At 42.2% G+C, this 18,496-nt stretch overlaps 1 protein-coding gene across 1 annotated transcript in view; it reads left to right on the top strand.

Annotated features, from left to right (window-relative positions):
• Positions 1 to 18,496, top strand: part of LOC148015316 (uncharacterized) — a 293,490-nt gene that overhangs the window by 173,633 nt on the left and 101,361 nt on the right. Inside the window, exons 17-18 of the mRNA XM_087664938.1 lie at positions 15,983 to 16,303; positions 18,065 to 18,394. Coding sequence (XP_087521064.1) covers positions 15,983 to 16,303; positions 18,065 to 18,394 — 651 coding nt within the window. The remainder of the gene's footprint in view (positions 1 to 15,982; positions 16,304 to 18,064; positions 18,395 to 18,496) is intronic.

Here is an 18,496-nt window from a genome sequence, read left to right as displayed (position 1 = left end):
CATTTTGTTGGCATAGTTTGTAGAACAATCTCCAAGTTCTAACGATTTTCCTCTCTTTTTTCTACACACGACTATCATCGAAGATGATTGAAGGTGGTTAGTGCATTGGTCAATCCAAAAGAAACCACAAGAATTCATAAAGATCAAATAAAGTGCGAAAAGCAATTTCATACACATCTTGTGGTATTACCCTAATTTGGTGATAGTCACTCTTGAAATCAATATAGCTGAAATTTTTTAAGCCTCTTGGACAATCCAAAATGTCATTAATACAAAGAATACTTCTTTCTTTTTCTTTTCCCAAGACCAGAAAATCTATTAATAATAGCTCAAAGAAAATCCCATTGAGGTAAAATACAAAATACTAGAAACTCTCAAGAGAGTCTCCAAGTACATTACAAATACAATGGTTGTCTGAACAACCAATCTAGTGAGCTATGATGCAAAACCATCTAAGGAGCCATATGGGGAAAAGTATCTGAGTTCTACGTCCGTAAGAAAGCTTCTCTCCTCTTCATCCTCTTAGAGCCTTCCTATATTCTTCCCCATCTTCCACCGAGTGTGAATGATCTCTATCCAAATCCTCTAAGGAGGAGATACTCTACACTCTTTTAATCTTTTTAAACCTAGTTTTTCAGGTTTTTCAATTTTCCATACTTCTCATACCTCTCACCCCAATCCACCATGCAAACCTACACATTTATCTCTATCTCTTCTTCTCTAATGAGAGATGATGATACCAATTGTATTAGTTATGGTCTCATAGGCCCATGGTGCAACGTATCAGACATGCAAACAACTGAACTATGGAGCATTGGGCCATCTTTCCAACTTTCAGATATCATGTCTGAGCTTTGTTGGGATAAAGGCCCTTTATTCACCTACGTGTATAGTACACATGTATTATTTAGTTGTACATGTGAATGCACCCTTACGTGTCCTAAATATAAATACATTTTATTCTTTGTGTACCAACACATTTGTTTGTTGGTACACCCAAAAATGGAATTGTACTCTTTTTTTTTTCTTAAAAGGTAATTGTATTAATTACGAAAAAGGTACAAGTTTACTTGATTACAAGATACATGATGACACTAAGCCATCATGTGAAAAGGTTCCAGTACTAAGAGTTACACAGTCATGGCAAAGACGCAGAGGAAATTGCCATGTGCCAGGGACGTAAGTCCTCCCTAGAGAGCATGTCAGAATGCTAGAGAAGATCTAGCTGCCAATACAAGAGACCCTTAAGCCTAGCAATATGCTGCTGAACATTATAGGCGGAATCAAAAAGAAAAGCATTCCAAATGGTCCAGTTATGCCAGCAGCCCCAATATCGAAGAAAGTGATACACGAGCTTCATATGTGGCTATGTCGGAGTGGGGTATTTGGGCTACACAAAAACCCAATCAAAGGGGCGTAGCGAGAAACCAACCACCGCTCGCCAAACGGCTGACAAGAATGACCAGATTGTCTTAGCGATGGGGCAAGAAATAAATCGGTGACGGGCGGATTCCACACTCGTGGTGCAAAAGAAACAGTTGCCGTTGGAGATTCATCACTTGGAAAGAGCTGAAGCAAGCGGAAGACCACCAATCATCACCCTCCAAAGAAAAACCTTATATTTGAAGGGTGTCTTGTTCAACCAGCCCTTTATCACAGTTGCCCTCCACCATGACCGGGATTTACGCAATCCCCATAGAGTATTCGCTTTAGTAACCAGCCATTGATGATCTTTAATCAGAAGATGATAGACCTAGTTAGCGGAAGCTTTGCCTAAATTCAGCCGGCCTTCAAAGTCCCAATCCTGCTAGGGATGATCCGAAGCAAGGGCAGGAAAGGGTTGTCTGCTCTGGAGCACCATCAAAAGCTGTTTTCATAAATGCCTATATCCACGAGGGATCCTGAAAAGCCTCCTAGCTGTACGAGACGATATTAGCACATTGCGACTAGCAAGGGTGGCATCCGCGACTGAAGTTAAGCCCAAACGTGCCATCCGGTTGAATTGTGGTCGAAGCTCGTATTTACCTTCCCATGAAAGTAACCGCGAGACTGCCAGTAATTCCAATTGAAAAGAATTAGTAGCTAAGCGATCCTCCGCTGGATGCCACTGAGCCTTCCGGAGGACCAGTTTCCAGGAACATACCAAATGGGTAAGCAGCGATGAAGAAGAACTGGAGAACCGCGAATCAGCATTAAGAACATGCCACCAAGAACTCCGGATTTGGGTATTGCCATGCAGAAGCCCATGATCCTCAAGGAAATAACAGGCTATAACAACCCACGGATGATGATCCGAGCACATGGCGTGGAAAAGAGACCAACGGAGTGCCAGCATGTGAGTTTGGGCATCTAAAATAGCCCCTCCACCCATGCGTTTGGGGGTTGCACGCATGTGACCAAGAAATCCAGGAAATACCTGCATGCAAGGAATCCTTCTTCCATAGCATGAAACGAATAGACTGAGTAAGAGCATTCAGAGTCGTAGTAGTCCAGGGCAGCAATGGCAAGAAGTATGTGAGCATTGGCAACATAATTGTCTGGGCTACTTTGAGGATAACATGGAAGGGCCAGGCCTGAGACTTCCAATACAGAAACTTAGCCCCCAGTTTGTGAGAAATCCACTGCAGAAGCTGCTTTGGGGAACAGCAACACCCAAAGGGTACCCAAGTTGCCTGACAATGGAGCCACGAGGAACAACCATACCCTGCCAGTTCAATGACTGCAAATCCGACTCCGTGCAGCTAAGAATGGCTGATTTCAACGCATTGATGCGAAGGCCGGACGCCTAACCAAAGAGAGCCCAAACATCCAATGCTTTGCGAAGGTTATCCTTGTCCCCATGCAAAATCATAAAGCTGTCATCAACCAAGGATTGACTAATGAAGTGCTGTCCAGAAGGAAGCGACAATCCAGCCAACTGAGTAGAAGCTGCCACATGAGATAACATCGAAAGAACTGGATGAGTCGCAAGGGCAAAGAAGAGAGGGCTCAAAGGGCAGCCCTGTCTGACAGAGCGGGCAAGGACAAATGGCTCAGTAATGCCTCCATTCAGCATGACTCGCGAAGGCGCCGCAGCACTGATGGTGTAGATCTGACGAGACATCCGAGCACCAAAGCCCATAGCAGACATAAGTTCAGCAACAAAAGACCAGTCCGGATAGTCAAAAGCCTTTTCCAAGTCCAATTGAATCAGTACGGCCTCCTAATTAGAATGCCTTGCATAATCAATCGCCAGTTGCGCATTTAATACATTGTGCAGAATGTTTCGGCCCTTAATGAAACCATATTGGAGAGGGTGCACAATGGCAGGGAGAAGCTTATGGAGCCGATTCGCCATTACTTTGGAAAAGATTTTATACATAGAACCCATCAAAGAAATTGGGTGCCAATGTTTCAACGTAGACGGCGAAGGAACCTTTGGAAGCAGTTCAATAAGTCCTTCTTTCCATGAGGAAGGCATGATCCCCGTTTCCCACACCTGTTGAAACAAAGCCTTCAATGGTTTCGCCAGTTGGGTAGCAAAAGCCTCAAAGAACTCATTGGTGAGACCATCCCAGCCCGGACTTCTATCCTTGAGCAAGTGTAACAAAACGTCCATAACTTCCGTCTTACAAATATCTGACTCCATAGTAGCTTGCATGTCCTGCGGAACCTGATTGCGGACCAGGTCATAAAAACCCGAACGGGCCTGAGTAGTTTGGGCTAAAGGTGGAAAAGTTGTGGATTGCAATCCCAGTGATGAGCACATGAGACATCCCAGTGATTCTCATGCAATACAGTCCACATGGCATGTTACTTGTGGCGAGAACAAATTCCTTGTCAAGATTGTGGGAGAGAAGGAAGGAGTCTCACTTGTAGCTTTCTTGCTTGCACAATGGGGGAATACACACAAAGGTGGAGGCTGAAAACAGTTTTCCTCTTCTTAGTTGTGTAAGCCAAAAGAACTCTCATACAAAGAAATAGAAGAACCCTATATATGGGTCTCAAACCAAAGACAACTAACTAAGGTGGCATACTAACTGACCCACGAACTAGAGTAGATAAGGATAGCTGTCATCTAGCTATTATTCATGGGCGGTGTACCAACCGCATCTACAACTGACAAGTCGGTGACATAAATGCACAACGGTCACCCTGGCATATCACGAGTGGAGCTCGATATCTCAACACTCCCCCTCGAGCTCAATCCGAATTCCTGCACACCAAGCAGGTCTCTGAACTTGCGCAGCTTCTCTGCACCCAATGCCTTCGTAAATATGTTAGCTACCTGATCCTCTGTGCTGACATAAACTAGATCAATAAGACCTAGTAAAACCCTCTCCCGCACATAGTGATAATGCACCTCAATGTGCTTTGTTCTAGCATGATAGACTGGGTTATTTGCCAAGTGTATACTACTCATGTTGTCACAATAAATGACAACTGGCCCATCTGTAGGCTGATGCATATCATAAAGTAGCTTATGCAACCAAGCTACCTCACATGCAGCCATTGCTGCACCCCTGTACTCAGCCTCTGTGCTCGACAAGGCAATTGTAGGCTGTTTCTTGCTGCTCCAAGTGACTGCAGCACTTCCAAAAGAGAACACATATCCACTGGTAGATCGTCCATCAGAAATGCTACCAGCCCAATCAGCATCAGTGTATCCATGCAACTGTATCTGAACCCCAGTCTCATAAAATAGTCCGTACTGCAATGTGGACTTCACATACCTGAGTATGCGTCTAGCCGCATCCAAATGCGGTTTCCTTAGAGCCTGCATAAACTGACTTACCAATCCAACAGCATAGCTCAAATCTGGCCTGGTAATAGTCATATAAATCAAGCTTCCTACTATGCATCTGTACATAGTAGGGTCTTCCAGAAGCTCACCTGCATCTGTGCTCAGCTTCACATTCTGCTCCAAAGGAACTGAAATAGGCTTACAGCCTGTCATCCCATATTTGGACAGCATGTCCAATCCATACTGCCTCTGCAAGAGCTGTATCCCACTTGGTGATCTAATCACCTCAATGCCCAAGAAATAACGCAGCTCTCCCAAATCCTTCATCTCAAACTTCTGCTTCAATAGCATTTTCACACGAAGGATATATTCATCACTGTCACCTGTCATAATCAAATCATCAACATAAATGACAAGTAGCATAATACATTTCTCTGTTTTTCTCACATAAAGTGAGAAATCTGCCTTGGAAATCTAAAAGCCAATAGTGACAAGATACTGTCCTATCTTGTCAGACCATGCTCTAGGTGCTTGCTTTAAGCCATACAAGGCTTTCTTCAACCTGCAAACAAACTCAGGATGAACAGCATGCACATAATCTGGTGGCTGCTCCATATAGACCTCTTCTTGCAAATCACCATACAAGAAGGCATTCTTTACATCCATCTGATGTAAAGACCATCCCTTTGATGCAGCCATAGCAATGATTACTCTTACGGTTGCCATCCTTGCAACAGGACTGAATGTTTCTTCATAGTCAATGCCATACGTTTGTGCATACCCCTTGACTACTAATCTTGCCTTGTATCTGTTCACAGAACCATCTGCATTGTGCTTCACCTTATAAACCCACTTACAGCCAATTGCATTCTTATCTTTAGGCAAAGGTACTAACTCCCATGTAGCATTTGCTTCCAAGGCATCCATTTCTTCATCCATGGCTTTCTCCCATTTTTATTTTCCCATGGCTTGCTCAAAAGAAATGGGTTCTGGTTCCTGTATCACTTTGACCATATATGCATAGTGAATGGCTGTAAATCCATCATATTTAAGCCTATCCACAGGATACCTAGCTCTGGTAGACCTACGCAAAGTAGGCTCACTTCCAAATGCTCTCAAAACATCCCTGGTCTTCCTTACTCCAGGTGTAACAATAGAAGGAATACCCAACTCATCATCAATGCTCTGTTCTGAGCCACTGGATTCACCATCCACATAAGAGTGACCTGCATTCACATCAAACATGGGCTGATCTACCTTCTCTTTTCCTTTTCGTGATACCTGCATACCACTATCTGCATTGCTTTGAGAAGATTCTCCTGATCTCAATCTGCCTGTCCATGGCGAAGAATGTGAACCACTGCTAGAGGACGCTCCAGGTCCACTAATATCTTGTGACTGCTACCGAGAATTATGTGCAACATTACCATTTTGTGCATCTACATGATCAATCACATTTACTGGTTTATACCAGCTACTCATCTCATTAAAAACAACATCTCTGCTCACTGTAAACTTACGAGTAGAAGGGTTATAGCATCTATACCCTTTTTGCTGCAGAGAATAACCAATAAAGATGCACTTCTCAAGTTTTGGATCCAACTTGGATCTCAACTCATCTGGCACATGAACATAGGCAATGCAGCCAAAAATTTTCAAATGAGAAATATCTGGTTTCCTACCCGTATACCTTTCCTCTGGAGTCATCCCATGTATTACTGCAGTGGGAGTCCTGTTCATTATGTAGACTGCTCTAGCAACTGCTTCAGCCCAGTAAAAATTTGGCAAGTCTTTTTCGTTGAGCATGGCACGAGATACCTCTCCAATATGCATGTTTTTCCTTTCTGCAATTCCATTTTGTTGTGGGGTATGACTGCATGAATATTGCTGCTTTATGCCATGCTCCTGCAGGAACCTTGCAAACTCATTTGAGAGATACTCTCCCCCTCTATCTGACCTTAGGTATTTTATTTGCAGGTCTGTTTCTTTTTCAACTATAGCTTTAAGAGTTTTGAAATGCCCAAACACTTCACTTTTCTTTTTCATAAAATACACCCAAACTTTTCTGCTATAGTCATCAATAAAAGTAACAAAATAATGACAGCCTCCAAGAGATGCAGCTTTAGTAGTCTACACATCAGAGTGGATTAATTCCAATGGCTTCTTACTCTCTTGAACATGTCTAGGAAATGGTTTCCTTGCCTGTTTTCCAAACTGACAGGCTTCACATACCTTATGCATTTCTGCAACCTTGAATTTAGGCAATCCTGCAACAATATTTTGGGCCTGCATTGATTTAAGTCACTGTATATTAACATGACCAATGCGTTCATGCCAGATATCAATATCTGCAACTACACCGGTCCCATGTGCAAACATTGCTGCACTCAATTCAGGCATGTCTACATCCAATGTAAACATTCTGCCCTTCTTCTTTCCTTTTGCTATCAAGCGACCTTTATTTTTCATATCCTCAACAAAGTATCCATGAGGATTAAATCTGACCTGCAAGCCCTGCTCAACCATCTGACCAACAGAAACCAGATTCTTGGTGATATTCGGGACATGAAATACATCGGACAGGTATTTCTTTTTCCCATCTTGCATAGACAAATGAATTTTTCCAATCTGCACAATAGGATGTGCAGTATCATCACCAGTCTCCACAAATCCTGGTTTTTCCATTTTCCTTGCATCCTCCATCCATTCTGCATGACCTGTCATGTGGTTTGATGCACCTGAGTCAACATACCATACATCGTTGCTTTCTTCTGCACTTGTCACAGAATTATTCATGTGCTGCACCATAAACAAATGCTCATTTCTGTCATCACCCTGTCTACTAGAAGATGCATAATTCCCTTATTGCAGTTTTCCATTCATGATGTCATTCTGTTTTTTATAGCAGTCTTTAGCCATATGACCCATTTTACCACAGTAGTAGCATTCAACATTACTGTTTGCATTTTGGCCTCTTTGTCATCCACCACGACCTCTTTGGCTCCCCCTGCCTCTAGAGTTACCACGTCCTCCTCCATAGGACTGGTTTTCTTGAGTTTGCTGCATATTCTGATTTCTACCGCGGCCTCTAAATCGGTCTCCTCTACCTCTGCCTCTACCTCTTCCAGCATTTAAGTAGAAGACAGCTTCTTTTGAAGTTCCTCCTGAAGAAGATGCACCACCATTTCTCTGCTCCTCAGAAATTAGAAGAGCAATCAACTCCTCAAAATCAGGAAATCTTTCACGGACGGAAATGGATGTTCGGAACTGTGCATAATCCTTTCCTAGACCATTCAAGGTCACAGAAACTAAATCATCATCTTCCACTGGCGACCCAATGGAAGCAAGTGCATCTGCAATCTTCTTCACCTTCATGTGGTAGTCATTGATGCTCATATTTTCTCTTTGCACATTACGCAACTCTTGCTTGAGCTGCATTTTCCTGGCTTGCGTATTTGTGCTATACATTTTTGACAAAGTATCCCATGCCTCCTTTGGCGTACTTGCATCCTGAATATGCACAATCATAGAGTCTGAAATACTGATAGACAGCCAGTACATAACTTTCCTGGCTCTCTCATGCCATGCTTTGAATGCCTGCATTTGCTGTTGATTGGGAACATCAGGAAGAACTGGTTCTTCTTCATTTCCTGCAACAAATTTCCAATATCCTTTTCCCATAAGGAAATTCGTCATTCTAAACTTCCATGCTTGGAAGTTGTTCTTGTCAAGCTTTTCAGTGACAATCTATGAAAGAGAATCAGACGCCATTACAGAACACTGCAAAAAAGTCTGTCACTGCAAAAAACACAGCTTCACCCTCACAAGGGCAAATCTGCAAAACTAGCGAAAGTGATATTTGACTACACAGTCACTTCCTAGTGACGATTTTGCATAAACAGGAACCAAGGATGATTCTGTAACTCCCAATGTCTCTGCACACAAGCATACGATGCAATTTTTGTGGTAACTTTTCACCGACCTGTAGAACAGTGGTCGCACAGCATAAAACTGGGCCTTTTCCTGAGTGCGTGCAGAAAACTTCCGCCTCCAAAACGGGCCCCGAAATGGCTTCACCGCGAAGGGCGTCTCAACCTGAGACAATGCACTCTTGCAATTTCTGGCTGTGCTACCTACAGAGATCTGCTCCCAAAACAGAAAATGAAAGCAACACTGCTCCTCTTACCAGAACACCGTGAGCTTGGCTTGCTTTCTTGAGCTCCTTACCACGAACAAGGCTCTGATACCATATCAAGATTGTGGGAGAGAAGGAAGGAGTCTCACTTGTAGCTTTCTTGCTTGCACAATGGGGGAATACACACAAAGGTGGAGGCTGAAAACAGTTTTCCTCTTCTTAGTTGTGTAAGCCAAAAGAACTCTCATACAAAGAAATAGAAGAACCCTATATATGGGTCTCAAACCAAAGACAACGAACTAAGGTGGCATACTAACTGAGCCACGAACTAGAGTAGATAAGGATAGCTGTCATCTAGCTATTATTCATGGGCGGTGTACCAACCGCATCTACAACTGACAAGTCGGTGACATAAATGCACAACGGTCACCCTGGCATATCACGAGTGGAGTTCGATATCTCAACATTCCTCGCACATTCCACGTGGCTATTTTCATCTGTATTCAAAACAAAATCAGGTATGAGGCACAGCTTGCCTCAATTTGACTTTTTCTACGAGAATGTCCAGGACTCCCTCATCCAAGAAATCCGCCAACACGGCAAAACAGTTCTGAGGACCAGATTTGGAGGTAGACGGCATATTTGCTGGCTTGGGGATGAAACGGGGATAACGACGATCCCACGGGGTAATGACGTTGCCTCTGGTATCAATGCATCTATCAGCCATGCTAAGAGTCGCAACTCTGTACACTGGTAGAAATGGGCTGCCTGTGCCAAGGGCCACTCGATCACATCCCTCGAAGCTCTCCACTATGGAGGGGCTCGAAAGATAATGCTTAAGTGTGGGATCTCAGCACCAACCCACCAGTTAATGTCCATCATGCAACCATACCACTGCTGTGCAAACAGTGCTAATCCTTCATCTCCCATCCACTGGGAGATGTGATCCGCCACCTGACTCTTCAACTTCACCAATAAATGCTTAAAATAACATACCTCCAGATGTAGACCCAATTGCTAAAAATGTAGATCATTGGGTATACACATCTACACGCTTAAGAAGGCAGCCACATAGGTATGACCCCTCCTTACATTATGTGATGCTTACAAATAAGGGTGAGCCTCTTATATATGAAGAGGCCAAGTTATGCAAATTCAGTAGTAAGTGGGAGCTAGCTATGCAGGAAGAGATTAAATCTCTGTATGCTAATGATACTTCGGATCTTGTATCATTTCCCAAAAACAAATGGGTTTACAAAGTAAAGACAGTTGATGGAAAACCCAAGTACAAGGCAAGACTGATTGCCAAAGCATATGCACAAAAGGAAGGGATTGACTTCCAAGATGTCTTCTCACCTGTTGTGAAGATGACCACTCTACGTGTCCTTTTTGCTATCACTGCTTATTGGACTTAGAGCTGTACCAAATGGATGTGAAAACAGCTTTTTTGCATGGTGACATTGATGAGGAAATCTACATGAAACAGTCAGAGAGCTTTGAAGTTCTTAGAAAAGAGCACTTGGTGTGTAAACTAAAACACAGCTTGTATGGGCTGAAGCAATCACCATGGCAGTAGTACAAAAAGTTTGACACTTTTATGCTCTCTCATGGGTTTACACACAGCCATGCAGATCATTGTTTGTACATGAAAAAGGATACAGATGGCAGCCCCATCATACTTGTTTTGTATGTGGATGATATGTTACTAGCTGGGAAAAGAAAGACTAGCTTGGATGCTCTCAAAGATCAACTGAAATCAGCTTTCTCCATGAAAGATTTGGGGAATGCAGAGCATATATTGGGCATGAGGATTTGTAGGGATAGAATGCAGAAATTGTTGTTTTTATCTCAAGAAAAGTACATTGAAAAGGTACTAGACAGATTTAACATGGCTGAAGGGGTACCCTTACCTCCATACCTTAAGCTTAGTAAAGCCAACAGCCCAAAATATGACGTGAAAGCCAATGTTATGAAGGGAGTTTCTTATGCATCAGCTTGTGGCTTTCTTATGTATGCAATGGTTGCTACTCGTCCAGACATTGCTCATGCAGTGGGAGTTGTCAATAGGTTTATGTCAAATCTTGGCAAACCACATTGGGAAACTGTCAAGTGTATTCTTTGATACCTAAAGGGTACACAAAGAAAGTGTATTTGCTATGGGCAAGGTGCACTTAGTTTGCAGGGTTATTGTGATGTAGATATGGCAAGTGACTTGGACACTCGGAGGTCCACTACTGGGTATGTCTTTACAATTGTTGGTGGGGCAGTTTCTTGTTGCTCCAGGTTGCAGAACATCGTAGCACTAAATACTAGTGAAGCTGAATACATATCAGCTACTGAAGCTTCTAAGGAAGCTATATGGTTGAGCAAACTTGCAGAGGATCTCGGCATGTCTATGAGTACTCCAGTGTTGGGATGTGATAGCCAGAGTGCTGTGTATCTAGCTAAGAATGCCACGTATCATTCACGCACAAAGCATATAGATGTGCAATATCACTTTATTAGACAGATTCTGGAATATGGTCTAATCACATTGACCAAGATCAAAACACGGGACAACCTTGCAGATGTTCTTACTAAAAGTCTAAGCAAGGCTCAGCATGAGCATTGCATACAACTAGTGGGAGTTGGTTAGAGGTTCACTTCAGACCTTTAAGTGGGAGGTTGTTGGGATAAAGGCCCTTTATTCACCTCCGTATATTATTTAGTTGTACATGTGAATGCACCCTTACGTGCCCTAAATATAAATACATTTTATTCTGTGTACCAGCACATTTGTTGGTACACCCAAAAATCGAATTAGACTCTCTCCCTCTTTCTGTCACTCTCACTCACCTACTCACTCCTTCAGCTGCTGCACACCCTCTCAACAAGCTTGATGTGTCTTTCATAGATCAAGCAATGGCAGCCCTGGGACTAGATTTTGAAGCAAAAGGGGAAATGGTACCATGCATTGAAGTGTAGCCAGCTGTTAAAACACAGCAAGCATGTTGTAGATGGACCCATGGCAGGTTCTAAGGGTCTTATCCCTTCAAAACCTCCTATGTGCTCCTGTGTGCAGGTTGCTACTCAGTCTGATGATTCCCAAGATTTAGATTGGGAACATCTGCTGGAATTTTCCAATACCTTGCTTGGTGAATATGTCAAAAATAATGATCATAATCTTCCAGAGTATGATAAGGAGGATATTTTGGATACCCATGTGGACATGATGAAAGTGTTTCTCTCCTCCACTATCTTTTATGAGCCTGGAGTCATTCTCTTTTTCACTACTAGGATTCTGGTGCTTTCGTAGATTCACTTGTGGCTGACCTCCATTTTGCAAGGGGATTGTGTGGAAGAGATCTTTGGGGGTCCTTGGGGCTTGTATGCGATCATGCCGAAATCCGTGAACAACTAGGATGATCTTTTGGGCAAGGTGCCTCTTTTCTTTGATAGACAACTTATGTAGTGCCATGGAGATCCATCGCTGATTTTCAATGTTTACTTAAACAGGAAAGTCTAGTATGGGTTGAGGTTGAAAAATGCTGAGTGGTTTATTGGCATCCATTAAAGGATGCAATGGTAGCTATTGGTCTTGTTTTGGTACCTTCAAGTATGAGGGCAACAAATAGAAATCACATGTGCATGTTGTGGGATATTGCATGGAAAAGGCCCAATTGGTTGCATTTGAATTACACTAGTATGCATCCATTGTATTTTAGACTTAAATGGGACACCTTTGCTGGTCATTGTTCCTCCCGTGGCAAGCTTGGCTACTTCATAGTTGAGTGACCAAACAAAATGGATGTAATGATTGACCATTATATAGACATTTGTATGATGGTTGATGTACTGACCATTGATGAACAACCTGTCCAAAGAGATTTGACTTAGGGCAAGCAGGCTGTGCTATCTTTGGTTGCTGAGACAAATCAGGGTGGATTGATGTTCAGAATATAAAAGGAAAGGTTGAAGTTGAGCAGCCAATGGTCCATCAGCAGGCCCCAAGGACTCCTTCCGTACGTGTGTGCATCGAAAGGATAAATATTCACATGCCAATCATATCTACTATGGCTACTTCTAGTTCTAAGCTCCCTAGACATTTGCGATAACATGCTGATGCTTGCATGGCTTGCATTTGATAAGAGGGGCAAGGTGATTACTCCTTGGGATCACTGATATCCACACTCAACTTCTAAAAATGAGGATAAGCCCTCTTCATCCAAGTCTGAGCGTCATGGGCAGAATGCCTTTGCAATGTTGGCTGATTGTTTGGACAATGGGGTTCTTGAGGCATTGGAAAAAAAGGTTTTAGTCAAAGTAGGATCAGCCTCAAAACCGATTTTCATTTTTCTCATGGAGGATTTCTGAGAGTAATCTTGATGCAAGTCATGTGGAAGATGCAAAGTTCGTGCTTGATTGGCATGCTCCATAGTTGATCCCTAACTGTAGGGATACCTTATGTTGAAAGAGAAGTCTAGCCATTCAATATGTGTGACCTTCCACCATGTTGGTCTATGCAAACTCTACACCAACATGCAGTAGGTGTAATTTTCTGTGGTTTAACGGCTCCCTAAAAGCCCAGTCTAACCTAGGCACCCAAGCATCAAATGACTCTCATATCTGCAGCATTGCAAAATTTCCACAGCCATTAACTTCGGTTCAACCATTCAATAGAGATCGTGTGAGGGTACCTCCATTGGACACGTCTCGAGTGGCAGCCTCACAACAAGTATCCTTTGGTCATAGATGTACCCAAGCTCACGAGCAAGACAAGACTTGAAACAAGGTCAATTGCTGAGCACCACACCAATGTAACCCACTGTTAACCCCAAGTCGAGATGGTGGAGAAAGATGGCGGAGAAATGAAAGAAAAAGCGGAAAAAAGATGGAAAAAGAGCAAAGACATGCAGGCGGCCTCTAAAGCTAAGCTGGGGCTCTTCACCATCTCCTCTTCTCTTCTTCTCTTCTCTTCTCCTCTTTTCTCACGCGCGTGGCTATGGTGGATGGAGCTTGGAGATGGAGGAGGCTTGAGGATGCTTGAGCTAGCATTTAGGATCGTGGAGCTATCGGCGTGTGCGAGAGAGAAGGCAACTCATTTCAGCATCAAAATAAGCTCACTACACTCGTAGGATCGATGGCATGTCGGCTAGGTGAGAGATAGCCATTAAAGCTTGCTTGAAACACTTGAAACAATAAGCGGTCCGTGGGTCTTGGCAATTGAGCGTGAGCTCCCTCTACACCCACCCATTTGTTTTACTAATCCTAACATGATCCCAATGGTTGTCCATGCGTTGCAAGAGATTCAGGAGTTATTACGACTCTTGGTGAACCTAGAAGGAGTTGTGTCAAAACATAGACAGTTTTTTTTGCCCTATTCACTTCAGTGATACTGCAGTTTTTGTGCATTCTAGGGCCAAACAATATCACATTATTTTTATCTGCACAATCAGGACAATTTTTGCTGTATCTGTATGCTGCATAGAGGATGTTCATCAATTTGTTCAAATAGCACCTTAGTTAAAGCAGTATCACTTTGATGTCTTCCCGCTTTTGGACTTGAGGCAGCGCAAGAGCCACAATTATTTATATTTGTATATGTTCTGAACTCATACTTACAACACAACTAAAAATTGTGATTCTTTTTCTTCTTTTTCTCCCCCAAAAAAGAAATTTCTCTTGATAACACCTTAGATAAATCCCCCTGAGATAAAGATACAAAGTACAAGGAACTCTATAAAGAGTGTCTCGATACATCACAAATACAATGGTTGTGTGAACAACCAATCTGGTGGGCTATATTGCCAAAGCTTCTGAGGGACCATATGAAAGGAGGTGTCAAAGTCCCAAGTCCATAGGAAGGCCTCTCTCCTCTTCGTCATCCTCTCATATCCACCCCTACATCCTCTCCCATCTTCCATGGAGAGTGCAGATGATCTCTATCCAAATCCTGAAGAGTCTCCGTTGTGCATACATCATGAAGGTCATAGCATGATTTCACCTTGCAAAGCAAATATACTAGGCTATAATACTAGCAATCCGCTCCCATTTGTGACAATGTCCTTGGATCCAGTAAGCCTGCCAGTAGTCTAGAGTAGTGTAGCCAAAGAAGGTAGTGTCTGCTTTAGAGAAAAGACCAACCTAAGTTTGAGAACTCCCTCTGTCATAGCTTGGCTCCCCTAAGATCTTGTAGTGTCAGCAACTAAATCTCCTGCAGTAGCCCCTAGAATGCAAACCAGTCTCCCACTCACACAGCCACCTGTAAAGAGAACCTCCCCTAGGATATTTAACTCCTCTATACAAGAGTGTGGCCTGACTTTGATCTCAAATAGTGATCGAAGAGAAGAGGCTGCCTCCTTTGAAGTTGGCATTCTCTTTGCTCGACCATAAGATGGTGCTTGGTTAGGGAAGTAGTTTTTTTTTTTTAATCAATTGGTTTGCAGTTTTTTAATCAGTTTTAAGGCTCTGCATGCCTTTAAAATCTGTAAACCAATTGTCCAACATGTTTTGAGGCTATAGCATGCCTTTATACATGTCAAGATGAATGTAAATAGTGGTTCTTTTCTATGAGATTTTTGTAATATTGTGTTACATGGCATGATATCTTTATCCATCTAATTCTACTAGCCTAGCTTACAGCATAACACTCTTTCTCAAAAAGAGTTTGCAGAAATCATGACCAAGGGTCTGCACAGATTGCATAAGCCTTTTTAACTGATCCAAATGATCATTGGTTGGACTCATGCTCAAGTATGAAATGGGGACCTTGTTATAGACTACATACCTGGCATTCATTTGTGATTCAGAAAAGTTTTGATCCCAAAGTATGTTGATCTTGTTTAAAAGGCTCAGAAGCTTTTCAAGTTTTTAAAATTGTTCTTTGGTATCTCAGAAAGATGTAAAACCATGGCTACAGATCAAATTTCCTGTTGGTTGCAACTTGCAGATTTCACTTTGCACATAAAGTTGATGTCAGTGAAAATGTGCAGCTTTCTTCAGTAATTTATGAAAGTTCATGTCAACTTGTTTGTCCATAATTTTCTTATAAATTATTTAGCACCAGATATATGATATAACTTAGCACGTTGGCTCCTCTAATTTTATTCTATTCAAACATATAACTTTTCTGCAAAACTTCACAGATGCAATTTCAACCATGAATTGTAGAGGAACTTGGATAAATGGACTAAATGCATTCCAAGCAGGAGATGAAGCCAACCTAAAAGTAGAGTTTGCAGATGCTTATAATAACAATGTGACGCTTGATAAACCACTTATGCTTTACATTTCTGTTGACAAAACAAAGAGTGCTGCAACTCACAGGATCAATCAGATAGAACTGATGCCAGAATATGAAATAGCAACATTTGTTGCAACTACTTCTGGAAACTTGTCCCTACATGTGATGGATGCAGAAGCAGTGGATATCAGTGGTTCACCATTTCTGATGTCCGTCTCATCAGGTACGTTTTGAACACTCCACCACAACATTGAACTCAGTGGTTCACCATTTCCAATGTCCGTCTCTGCAGGTACACTTTGAACACTCCAGCACAACATTGAAATCATAGCACCAGATGTTTCTCTTATATGTCATTTTTTCCATGGGAAAATACATTATATCCATCCTTCTCTCTCGCACACAGCTCCAGCAGCTAGACAGGTTTCCTCCACAGATACCTCCAATTAGCCGTAGCCTTTTCTAGGCACCTTGTAGAAAATGAGAATTTCAGCATGTGATACAAAAGGTCTCCATGTGGTCCTCCAGATATGGAGTTGGGATGAATCTTCTCAATTATAGCAGAGATGAACAACTCAGTATGAGGACATCCACAGAACATATTATGGGACCTATTCAGCCTACAACAAATTACATATGTAGGTCCTTTGCCACCGACAGTGAGACATGTATGGTCCAGTGCTTTGGCTGTCACATGTCCAAAACAAGCACGTGGATCTACCATCTGAGGGCTAGCTTACTGTTGGTCTGTGTGGTGCTACTGTAGAAAAAATCATTGGAGCTCTATGTGTATGGGTCCTATTATGTGCGTTAATGACCCATGCCTCAGCAAGGACTCCCTATGTCTTTGTAGCTAAGAATGAACAAAGAAAATAGTGGAATCTTCCTCAGATCTCATAATACATCTGCATATATAATGCTCCATCCCTGCCCCTTGATGGCACAGCTAGCATATATGGTCCTTGTGGCTGCTTCTCTAACTCTACCCTTCACTGTCATGGTTGATGGGATGAGGTCTAGGTCTGCTGTCCATCTTCCTCAGATTTCATAATACATCTGCATATATAGTGCTCCATCCCTACCACTTGATGGCATAGATAGCACATATGCTCCTTGTGGCTGCTGCTCTAACTCTACCCTTCACTGTCATGGTTGATGAGATGAGGTCCAGGTCTGCCATTGTCCATCCCAGCCTATGGGACAGACAAGCATCCATCATTTGACACATGAGAAAGCCCTAGGGTATGAGGTGGAGAAACCAGTCTTCATTTAAATTGTCATTCGTATCAAGGTGTGATCCTTTTCCTTTGGTTGCAGAGACTATCAGTATCCATCTCGATGACCCTATTCAACTCTCTGCAAACAAGAAAAAGAGCAGTCTATATTACTCTAGAATGTGACTATCTTTAAGAATCAGTTTAACACTTCTTTTGGTTGTTGCTGCAAGTCTAGAATAGAACCTATGTCTCACCAATGGTACTGCTCCTAGCTTTGCTTTCACCACATCAAACTCAGTGCAGGGGGGCACATGACACAATATTAATGTTGTACAGAATGCGATAGATAATGCATCATGAGCATCACTCTGTGAAATCAAAATATTTTCACTTGTTTTCCCTAAAAATCCTTAAATAGAACCCTAAATGGGATACAAAACTCTCTTGATAAAAGACAATGTAGGACCTCCTAGAGCTAGCTGTCACTCAGTAGGTAGCACTTCATACAATGATATACCTGTCTGGCAAGTCGTTTATCAAAGAAAAAAATAGGCAGTCCAAGTGATTAGGACCTAAAATATTTACATGAGGTTCTTGTTGATTAATGTGATCAGCAATGAATGAACTCCTTTCATAAAAGCAGTTACATCATGTGTGGATTAAATGCCCCCTTTAACTTTCATTTAACTTCCTTGAAAAGAATTATGTTTGTCTCTTTTGTATTTTGGTCCAAAAGATCCTAACAACAACATGAATCTGGATTGTAGGCCTGGTTGCAACATCAAAGACTTTCGCTGAATGGAAATATGGTGCTAAGATATTTCAAGTATATGGTGTAGCAAGACTCTATATTTATCCCCGTGACAGATTTTCAAATGCAGTCAGTTCAGGGGCCAACCTGCAAGCACTTGTCTTTCAACAGAATTCAAACATCCCCTTTCCTATTCCAGATTTATCTATAGCTTCTCATCCTACTATAACTTATATTCAAGTGCTCTCATTCACAACAGGGAGTCCAGGAAAATTCAATCTGTATGTAAGAGATGCATCTCAAACGAACATTGCATATTGTCCATATGTATTTGAGGTATTTGAAGGTAACATTAATTTTCTCTTGAATTACAGAAAGTGACATTATTTAAGTTTTTAAAAAGAATAGAAAGGCAATGCTGGTAGCATGGATGACTACAAAAACCATC

The sequence above is a fragment of the Lygodium microphyllum genome, chromosome 24, assembly GCF_053477565.2.
Source record: "Lygodium microphyllum isolate KBCC chromosome 24, Lygodium_microphyllum_v1.1.10, whole genome shotgun sequence".
Taxonomy (NCBI): Eukaryota; Viridiplantae; Streptophyta; class Polypodiopsida; order Schizaeales; family Lygodiaceae; genus Lygodium; species Lygodium microphyllum.
The sequence above is the reverse complement of the archived record's forward strand: the minus strand, read 5'-3'. Positions and strand labels throughout refer to the sequence as shown.